Source organism: Thalassophryne amazonica, chromosome 7 (assembly GCF_902500255.1).
Source record: "Thalassophryne amazonica chromosome 7, fThaAma1.1, whole genome shotgun sequence".
Taxonomy (NCBI): Eukaryota; Metazoa; Chordata; class Actinopteri; order Batrachoidiformes; family Batrachoididae; genus Thalassophryne; species Thalassophryne amazonica.
The window spans coordinates 84,111,066-84,121,844 of NC_047109.1; the positions used below are offsets into that span (position 1 = coordinate 84,111,066).

Here is a 10,779-nt window from a genome sequence, read left to right on the forward strand (position 1 = left end):
GAAGGATATCCGAGTGGACACTATTCGAGAAATTCTGTTGGTTCTCGGTGAAAAGTTTAACGGCTGATGAGAGATTGTGGAGTTTCTTTCGCTTTAAGCACAGCTCACAAAGCGGATCGGCGCGGTCGGAGGTGGCGTCCGTCTGGCTGTTTCAAGCTGAAAACATCCTAATTTAAGGCTCTGTTCACCCAGGACGTCATCAGAGAACAGAGAATGTCCTCATAAACTCCTCATGGCGACTTCTTCTGAAACTTCTCTGTTCTCTGACGACGACCTGGGTGAACAGAGCCTGAAATGTGGAAGTTTTCAGCTTGAAACAGCGAGACAACGCCGCCTTGGAGCGCAGATCGCCGTCCTTAAAGCGACACTTACAGACCAAAATCTCTCATCAGCCGTTAAAATTTTTACCGAAAACCAGCTGAATTTATCGAATGGTGTCCACTCAGTTGTGCCTTACAGTTTTGAAAAAATTTTGATCAAACAAAGCAGCAGTCTCTGAGCCATTCCTAAACAATGAAAAAATCGACGAGAGGGTGGGCCACTCCCCACTCAAAGACTGCCCACAGGCGAATGACATAACCGACAGGCGTGAAAAAACTGTCGCATGCCCACGAGGGTTCAAGCATGTCTGATGTAATCACACGTGATTCAAATCCATATGGTTTTGAAAAAAATGTCGGATACTTTTCTAATAGACCTCGTACTTGGCATTAAGCAACTGAAAGCAACACTAGTCGCATGCAGTCACACAACAACCTACACAGGGACTACGCCAGTGCTGTGCAATTTTCCAGTGTACCCCATACGCATCACAGTGCAGCTGTATGCAAGTCCAGTGTGAAAGAGGCTTAAATGTGTTTAGTAATAGCTGCTTTTCAAAAGCAAATAGCATTTGAGCGGTTGGCTGAGAAGCATATGGAGAGTTGCGTAGTGAGTGCTATACAGACAAAGATTTTAAAAATAAATTTGGACATCGTATTAAACAAAAGAAATTGTGAACTTGATTATCCACAGGCCACAGTAATGTAAAGCACCTTTGTTTATATGTTGTGCATTTTTTGTGGTTGAGATCCCAACAATGAATGAGTTGTAATGGGCTGTAACAATTATTTTCATTGTTGGATAATCTAGTGGTTGTACGGTCACAATGAGGAATTATAATTCCTATGCATGTATTAGTTTGATTATCTTGTGTACATAATAACTTTAAAAAGTTACATCATTTTCACCAGGTTTAAACTGAACATCCTGAACTGGTATAGAGTGCATCCGGAGAGTATTGACAGCGCTTTCCTTATTCCACATTTTATGATGTTACAGTCTTATTGGTTTATGCACTCAAAATCAGTCAGCTGTGGGACCTTACAGTGGGGCAAAAAAAGTATTTAGTCAGTCCCTGATTATGCAAGTTCTCCTACTTAGAAAGATAAGAGGTTTGTAATTTTCATCATAGGTACACTTCAACTATGAGAGATAAAATGAGGGGAAAAAAACCCAGGAAATCACATTGTAGGATTTTTAAAGAATTTATTTGTAAATTATGGTGGAAAATAAGTATTTGGTCAATAACAAAAGCTCAACTCAATACTTTGTAACATAATATTTGTTGGGGATGACAGAGGTCAAACATTTCCTGTACGTCTTCACCAGGTTTGCACACACTGTAGCTGGTATTTTGGCCCATTCTTCCATGCAAATCTCCTCTAGAGCAGTGATGTTTTGGGGCTGTTGCTGGTTAACATGGACTTTCAACTCCCTCAACAAATTTTCTATGGGGTTGAGGTCTGGAGACTGGCTAGGCCACTCCAGGACCTTGAAATGCTTTTTATGGAGCCACTCCTTTGTTGCCCGAGCGGTGTGTTTGGGATCATTGTCATGCTGGAAGACCCAGCCACGTTGCATCTTCAATGCTCTCACTGATGGAAGGAGGTTTTGGCTTAAAATCTCAGGATACATGGCCCCGTTCATTCTTCCGTTAACACGGATCAGTCATCCTGTCCCCTTTGCAGAAAAACAGCCCCAAAGCATGATTCCACCTCCATGCTCACAGTAGGTATATGTTCTTGGGATGCAACTCAGCATTCTTCTTCCTCCAAACATGACTACTTGAGTTTTTACCAAAAGTTATATTCTGGTTTCATCTGACCACATGATAATCTCCCATTCCTCTTCTGGATCATCCATATGCTCTCTGGCAGACTTCAGACGGGCCTGGACACGTACTGTCTTAAGCAGGGGGGCATACCTGGCACTGCAGAATTTGAGTCCCTCTCTGCATAATGTGTGGCCTTTGTTACTTTGGTCCCAGCTCTCTGTAGGTTGTTCATCAAGTCCCTCTGTGTAGTTACGGGATTTTTGTTCACCGTTCTCATGATCATTTTGACCCCACGGAATGAGATCTCACTCGTGAACAAGACCCCAAGATACTTACTAGAGCCCACCGACATATTGGCCGGCCGATATAAGCCCTTTTCAAAGTACTCACTATCGGCCTAAATTTTGCCGATAGAACGCTGATAATTTCTCATGAACAGAATAGTTACTGAAATAATGTTTGTCGGCAATGTAAAATGTCCTTGCACCATTTGTCCAGTAGATGGAGCTCTGACTCCATTCAACTAAGAGCTGCTTACACCCCTGCTTAAATGTGTTCATCACCGACCCCGTAGTTCGCTGTCACACTGCACTGATCGGCTGACAAAAGCATACAAGTAAGTTTATAAGGATGTTTGTAATAACTTTGCGATTACATTCACCCACATTTCTCCCGTTTCAGATTAACTCAGTTTATGTAGTAATGTGTCAAATGTGCGTCAGTGCGTCGGTCATGCTTTTTATTAATCCCACGTTGTATAGACCTTATTTCTAGCATGAAAAACTTTCATTTACTGCTAAGAGGTTGAAACATTCAGATTCACTGGTCGTCCGGAAGGGTTCTGGGAATTACTGCCGTTCGCCATTAATGCTCTGGGGCCGACGCTGTCGTATACGATGGCTGGGACCAAGCTTTATTAAATTGTAACTTTTTAATGATATGAGATAGAAATTTACTTTTTTTTTTTGCTGAAAAGCTAACTCTGCGGACTTTTGATCCCCCGTCGGCCATCTTGGTACTCCTCATAGAAGATATGACGTGCGCAATGTGAGTGTCCAATCGGAATTGGTTCTCCGTCACATGGTTTTCCAAAATCGAATCGTAGGGCAGATTTACCTCACGTGATATGGCAAAGATCGTTTTCAGGAGTGATATCTTGCTAGTTGGTCCGTTGAATAGCCCCCTAACTGCTCCATTGCATTTTAGCATTTTTTTGAACTTGAAAATTCTTCTCTGTCATAAAGATAATCAATGATGGACAAAGCTTCAGCCTTTAGCTCATACCTTTTTTTGTTAAGGGTCCAAAAAAGCACATTTTATTCATTTAAAAAAATATATATATTTGCTGATTTATCGGCTATCGGCAGATCAGCCGATTTATCGATTATCGCATTTTTTTTTTTCATTCAAATATCGTTATCGGCATCGGCCTCAAAAAATCCATATCAGTCGGGCTCTAATACTTACCGATCGATCTACGTTCCGACCCTCAACTATGGTCATGAGATTTGGCTCATGACTGAAAGAACAAGATCACGAGTGCAGGCGGCCGGGATGAGTTTCCTTCGCAGGGTGGCTGGGCACTCCCTTAGAGATAAGGTGAGGAGCTTGGTCACTCGGGAGGAGCTCGGAGTCGAGCCACTGCTCCTCCACGTCGAAAGAAGCCAGCTGAGGTGGCTCCGGCATCTTTTCCGGATGCCCCCTGGACACCTCGCTGGATAGGTGTTCCGGGCACGTCCCATCGGGAGGAGGCCCCGGAGAAGACCCAGGACACACTGGAGGGACTGCGTCTCTCAGCTGGCTTGGGAACGCCTCGGGGTTCCCCTGGAGGAGCTGGGGGAGGTGTGTGCGGATTGGGAAGCCTGGGCGGCTTTGCTTGAACTGCTGCCACCGTGACCCGACCTTGGATAAGCGGAAGAAAATGGATGGATGGAATGAGATCTTGCATGGAGCCCCAGATCGAGGTAGATATCATTGATCTTGTATGTCTTCCATTTTCTTACAATTGCTCCCACAGTTGATTTATTCACACCTACCTACTTGACTCTTGTAGATTCACTCTTCCCAGCCTGGTGCACATCTACAATTTTCTTTCTGGTGTCCTTCGACAGCTCTTTGGTCTTGGCATGGTGAGTTTGGAGTCTGTTGACCTGTGCTGTGGACAGGTGTCTTTTATACAGATGATTCCAGCAGATGCCATTAATACAGGTAACAGGGTGAGGACAGGAAGAGCTTCTTAAAGAAGTTGTTTGCTTGTTTGTGTGTGACCAAATACTTATTTCCACCATAATTTACAAATAAATTCTTAAAAAAATCCTACAATGTGATTTCGTGGAATTTTTTTTTTTTTTCCCCCCCTCATTTTGTCTCTCATAGCTGAAGTGTACCAATGATGAAAATTACAGACCTCTCGTTTTTCTAAGTAGGAGAACTTCTACAATCAGGGACTGGCTAAATACTTTTTTACCCCACTGTATATCCAGTCAACTGAATGCACCTCAAGTGGACTCCAGTTAAACTGTGGAAACATCTCAAGGATGATCAGTGGAAACAGGATGCACCTGAGCTCGGTTTTGAGCTTCATGGGAAAGGCTGTATATACTTATGCAAAAGTGATTTCTTAGGTTTTTTATTGTTAATAAATTTGAAAAACTGTAAAAAAAAAAAAAAAAAAAGCATCATCATTATGGGATATTGTATGTAGAATTTTCAGGAAAAAAAAGAATTTCATCCATTTTGGAACAAGGCTGTAACATAAAATGTGGAAAAAGGGAAGTGCTTTTAAATACTTTCTGTATGCACTGTACAGTGGGTAAAATAAGTATTGAATACATCGCCAGTTTTCTCATTAAATATATTTGTAAAGGTACTAGTATTGACATATTTTCACCAGATGTCAGTAACAAACAAAGTAATCCTACATGCAAAGAAATCAATTCATACATGTCCATAAATTAGCAATGTGCAAAAAAGCAATTGCAATGTGTAATAAAATGGAATGACACGGGGAAAAATGATTGAACACACTTACTGAAATTATTTAATACTTTATACGAAGGCTTTATTGGTAATGGCAGCTTCAAGATGCCCCCTGTATGGAGAAACTAACACATGCATTGCTCAGGTGTTTTTGGCTCATTCTTCCACACAAACGCTCTTCAAATCTTGATGTTTTTGTGGACCTCTTCTATGAACTCTGATCTTTAGTTCTTTCCACAGATTTGGATTCAAGTCCTATGAAAGGCCGGGCCATTCTAGTAGCTTTATTTTCATTTTGTGATACCAATTAAGTTTCCTTGGCTGTGTTTGGGATCATTGTCTTGCTGAAATGTCCACTCTCGTTTCATCTTCATCCTGGTAGATGGCAGCAGATTATTATTTATTTATTTTAATTAAGAATGTCTGTACACTTTTTCCATTCATCTTTCCTTCAATTACATCAAGTTTGCTAGTGCCATATACTGAAAACAGCCCTGCACCATGTTCTTCCCTCCTCCAAACATCGCTGTTGGTATGGTGTGTTTGCGGTGTTGTGCAGTGACATTTGACCTCCAACCATGGTGGCATCCAAAGAATTAAATTTTGGTCTCATCTGACCAGACTACTGCATTCATGCATCAAAGCTCCCTGAGTGCTTGGCACAGAATTCTGTCTGCAATGTTTGTCGGACCTCCCATTTCAATAAAATGTCTGATGTCCTAACAAATACTAAATCAACAGTCTGTTTTTGTCCTACCCTTTTGTCATTTATTAAATGTTTCCCTTGTCAGCTGATGTGTCTGGTTCTTAAACTGTTTTTTCATCTCTGCAGAAAAATAGTGACGTGCATGCTCAGTTTTCCTTATTAAACGTGGACAGTAATTTATTTCACTGAAACATTTTGCACAGTGTTATATTAAAGCAGAAAACTCTAGCACTCATGGAAGCTTCAAAAGTCCCTACCTGTTTAAAACCAGGTGACTTTGCATGTAAATCAGTTTGTGATTCCTGCTTGTTAAGATAAAACGTCCATAGTTTTCCAGTCAGCCTCTCACTGAAAACATCCAGTCTGTCACTGTCAACACGTAAACTCGGTGTTGTCTGTGTTTGCTTCTGAAAGCGCTCAATCTGTTCGCGGTTAAGATCGCTGTCTGAACTCCCCTCAAGGTTTTGAACACATACTAAACGTTTTGACAAACTTTTGCAGATATCAGCTGACAAGGAACTCATTTCGCTGGATGTTAAAAGGACTTCTGCCTGACAAAAACTGATACTAGCTCCTTCACAGTGTGACTGGAGCCTGTACAAAGCTAGCCACATTGTCACTGAACACTTCCTGTTTCTTGCACAAGTCTTTCACAGTAAAAGCACAGGTCAAACTGATGACATTATCAGAAGTCAGACGAGAAAAACATTCTGAAAACTATTTTTTGCGTTTGGTGGGTCACATAATGAAATTATGTTAGGTGTGAATTTAATAAATGTAAAACTAATAAATTATTGGGTGGGTGTTTAACCAACTCTCTTCAAAAAGGGCGTGGGCTGATGCTCGACCCTGGACCCATGTGTGAATGCGGTATATTCGCCCAGTATTTCACAGACTTGTCTCAATGTTGTGCAGCAAACCATAAAAGAGCTTCAACATGCTTTTTCTTCAGCATTGGAGTCTTATGTGGTGAGTGTGCATACAGGCCATGGCGGTTGAGTGCATTACTTAGTTCTTTGAAACAATGTACCTGCTAATTACAGTTCTTTCAGAAGCTCTCCACAAGTGGTCCTTGGCTTTTGGACAACTCTTCTGATAATTTTTTTCACTCATCTGTCAGAAGTCTTGTGAGGAGTGTTCTTTCCACTTCTGGATTATGGCCCAAACAGTGTTAACTGGAACATTCAGAAGTTTAGAAATCCTTTAGAAACAGTCAGTGTATATTTTGCAACAATAAGGTTGTGAAGTTCTGAGAGAGCTCTTTGCTTTTACTCATCATGACGTGTTTCTTTGTGACACTTAGTAATGGGACACCTTTTTACCGGCCATCATTTGGGACTGAACCAGCTGATATTAATTTGCATTAAAAAGGGGCAGGATGGCTTTCTAAGAGACATTGATTGTCTTGGCTTTCCGTGCCTTTTCGCACCTCCCTTCAGTTTTCAATGCTTTTTCCCTGTCATTTCACATTACACATAATTTATGGACATCTATGGTTTGATTTCTTTGTGTGAATTACATTGGTTATTACCAACATGTGACAATTTCATGTCAGTAGCACTTTTAGAATATGTTACTGAGGAAATGGTGATGTGTTCATACTTAATTTACCCGATGTATATTTTTCTCTCACCACGGCGATATGGGTGTTCCTCAAGCTGGGGTCCACTATCAGAGGGAGTAGATCCCACTACCTCTGCAGAGGGTTCTGCACAGTATCTTTTGTGTGGGAGTGATAACTCTTAATGCTCCTATTTCTCCTGGGACCACTTGGGATTTTATCTTCCACATCTGTTCTAGTTGTTCTTTCAGCCCCTGGAACTTCTTGATTTTTCTTTGTTCCTTTTGGCTGTTGCTGTTAGCTGGGATTGTCACATCTGTCACAAGTGTGATGTTATTTTCTTGTCAACCACCACTATGTCTGGTTGCTTGGGCAGCAGCTGCTAGTCTGTCTGGAATTTGAAGTCCCACGGCCTTAACCCTATCGTTGTCAACCACGTTTGGTGGTGTGTTCCGTTGTGACTTGGACTGTAATCCGTATGCGACACAGATGTTCATGCACACTATTCTCACCACGTGCCTCTGTGTATGTTGTACCATCTTGCATTTCTAAGAGTTAAAAGCAATGTTTTCTATACAGTTTGTCCAACCAAAGTCCAAAATGCAAAGATATGAAAGTTATAAAGGTCTAGAAACAGAAAATCTTGTGGATTCACATTCGTGCATTCATTGCTAAATCATTTACTTTGAAAAATGCTTGACAAGGGTTTTTCCTGTTGTTTGGTTCATTGAATTATTCAGTCAGTAATTGGTTTAATTGTTAATCAATCTGTGATGCTTGTCTGTGTGTCTGTAGATGATGGGTCTTTCAACTCCTGGACAAGCAGATATCAGCAGTTTGGACACAGGAAACATTGATGACATACTAAGTACTGAACCACACTTTGCTCTTTTAATGTGTTGTGATTGTACATTCACTAATATTTGCAATTATAAGTTGTTGCTTTTTGTTTTTTTTATTCCTACATGTGACTTTTTGTATATAGCTATAATGAATTATTTATAATATCAAGAAATAGGGAAGCACGGTGGCTTAGTGATTACCACTGTTGCCTGACAGCAAGAAGGTCATGGGATCGCATCCCGCCTGGCCCTTTTTGTGTGGAGTTTGCATGTTCTCCCATAGGTATGAGTGGGTCTGTGAATGTTTGTATGGGGCCTTGTGATAGACTGGCGGCCTGTCCAGGGTATACCCTGCCTCTCGCCCAACTATCGACTGTTGGGATAGGCTCCAGCTCCCCATGACCCTTAATTGAGATAAGCATTGATAGAAAATTAATTAATTACGGTATAATTATATATTGTAAAATGTTTGTTTAAAATTAGTAAAAAAAAAAATAAAAAAAAAGCAACCACTTAAGTCAAATAAAGCTACATAAAATTATAAAAATTACAGTTCTGTGTAAAATATAACTTTTCTGGATGATGGAATTGTAGATACATTCATTTCACATTTGTATGTTTTCTTGTAGATAATGCTGGGGTGGCATTGGTCAATTTTTATGCAGACTGGTAAGTTTTTCTGTTTTCTAGTCTGGTGTCACTCATTTACTTGAATCTTGTATTACATGTCAACAGTTTGAGGTTTGATTGTTACATGTTGCTGTAAATACAGTAGGCTTACTATTATTCAAAAGGATTTGAGGGAAGAATTATTTGTTGATTCACCATGAAAGCTATTTCCACATAATTTGACTGTCTGTTCAGAAAGGATTATCACAATTTACTTTTTTAAATCTAATTTCAGAGCTGTTTTATTGTGTGTGTGTGTGTGTGTGTGCATGCATATATTGGGCACCAATAGTTCAGTTGGTAGAAAGGATCGTTGGTTCGAATCCAGCTCCCAACCAGTCAACAATATGCATATTGTTACTGTCCTTGGGCAAGACACTTAACCCACCTTGCCTGTGTATGAATGAGGTGGTGGTTGGAGGGGCCGTAGGAGCGGAATGGCAGCCACGCTTCTGTCAGTTTGCCCTAGGACAGCTGTGGCTACACTAGTAACTTACCACCACCAATATATGTGAATTAATAATGCAACTTGTAAAGCGCTTTGGGTGCCTTGAAAAGCACACTATAAATCCAACTTATTATTATTATTGTTGATGTGTGTGTGGGGGGGGGGGGGCATTTTAGCATAAAGTGGAAGGCTTGTTTTTTGTTTTTTTTACAGGAACAAAATATAATTGGTATTTAGAGCCCACAGATTGGAACAGTTTTTATTTTTTTAATATAAATTCAGTATTCAGTAATTGTAATCAAAACCATTTAAGCTCACACTGCTGCTGCTGCCATGCCTCCTCTCCTACAGGTGTAGGTTCAGTCAGATGCTACATCCCATTTTTGAGGAGGCATCAAACATAGTGAGGGAGGAGTTTCCTGATACGAAACAAGTGGTGTTTGCTCGTGTTGACTGTGACCAGCATTGTGAGTATTATGTGTTTGTTTATTTATTTATTTATTTTTTTGGTGACATTTTCAGTATATTAAAACTGCAGTTAGTAATTGAAGCATGAGTATTAGATTTAAAATGCTCAGCACTGCCACACATTTCAAGGTATTAGGCATGCAGGGGAAGAAAAAAATGTTTTATGCTTTTAAACAGTCAAGTTCATCAACAACAAAATATATCAACTCATTTTCATAAAAGCGGGCATTTTCCCTATAAAGCATGGAGCAGAAATTTGACCTTGAATACTACTACTAACCTTGATCTTTGTCTAATCTAACCAAACCTAAATCACCGTTCACAGGCCCAAAGTAACTACCAAGATTGAGCAAAATCAGATTAGGTGTGCTTAAGATATCTTGCTAATGCACAAACCCTGGCTGTACATGGAGACCAAGGCAATCACAATAGTGTATGCCTCCAGTGGCATTGATGGCAAGTAGCATTAATTTGCAGCATTCATTTATTGTTATCCTTTGTCATTTAACATGTAAAATATGAGACCCCCTTCACACCTGGAAATAAAATGTTTTTTTTGTGATTGAATTCAATCAAACTGAAGGGGCATGTGTAAATGTGTCAAAATAGAACTGTGTTTTCAGTCCACATACAGCAACTACATGGGCAGTACTAAATTGTCACCATACTTCTTTTTTTTGTAATCGCAACCTTCTTTCCTGTGTGACTGCATATCTCTTCTAGATAACACCAACCACAGTTTTTTTTTTTGCAAATTAATAACACTGGTTAACATGGTTTTTTAACGGATTTTGGGTAATTTGGGGTCGCTGAATCTGGTGTTAGCTTTTGCCAATCACTTCACGTTTTTGAGGTATGAAAACCTATTTCTCATTTCAAGCATTGAAGCAAAAGCTGCAGTCTCACACACCTCTTTGGTGCCGCAAACGATATTACGGCTCTTGTTCACATTTCACAAACCTGGTTTAAAAACTGCTTTTTAAGCTGCTTTTGTGCATGATTAGTGGCGTC

At 40.2% G+C, this 10,779-nt stretch overlaps 1 protein-coding gene and 1 long non-coding RNA gene across 3 annotated transcripts in view; both read left to right on the forward strand.

Moving 5' to 3' along the window:
* erp44 (endoplasmic reticulum protein 44) overlaps nucleotides 1-10,779 on the forward strand; it is a 28,798-nt gene that overhangs the window by 8,132 nt on the left and 9,887 nt on the right. For both annotated transcript variants that reach the window (XM_034174895.1, XM_034174896.1), the window contains exons 2-4: nucleotides 8,137-8,209; nucleotides 8,813-8,852; nucleotides 9,652-9,767. In XM_034174895.1, coding sequence (XP_034030786.1) covers nucleotides 8,137-8,209; nucleotides 8,813-8,852; nucleotides 9,652-9,767 — 229 coding nt within the window. The remainder of the gene's footprint in view (nucleotides 1-8,136; nucleotides 8,210-8,812; nucleotides 8,853-9,651; nucleotides 9,768-10,779) is intronic.
* LOC117514431 lies at nucleotides 438-2,957 on the forward strand. Its single transcript, XR_004561882.1, has 3 exons — nucleotides 438-448; nucleotides 1,132-1,133; nucleotides 2,777-2,957. It is a non-coding gene; the product is annotated as an uncharacterized LOC117514431 (long non-coding RNA).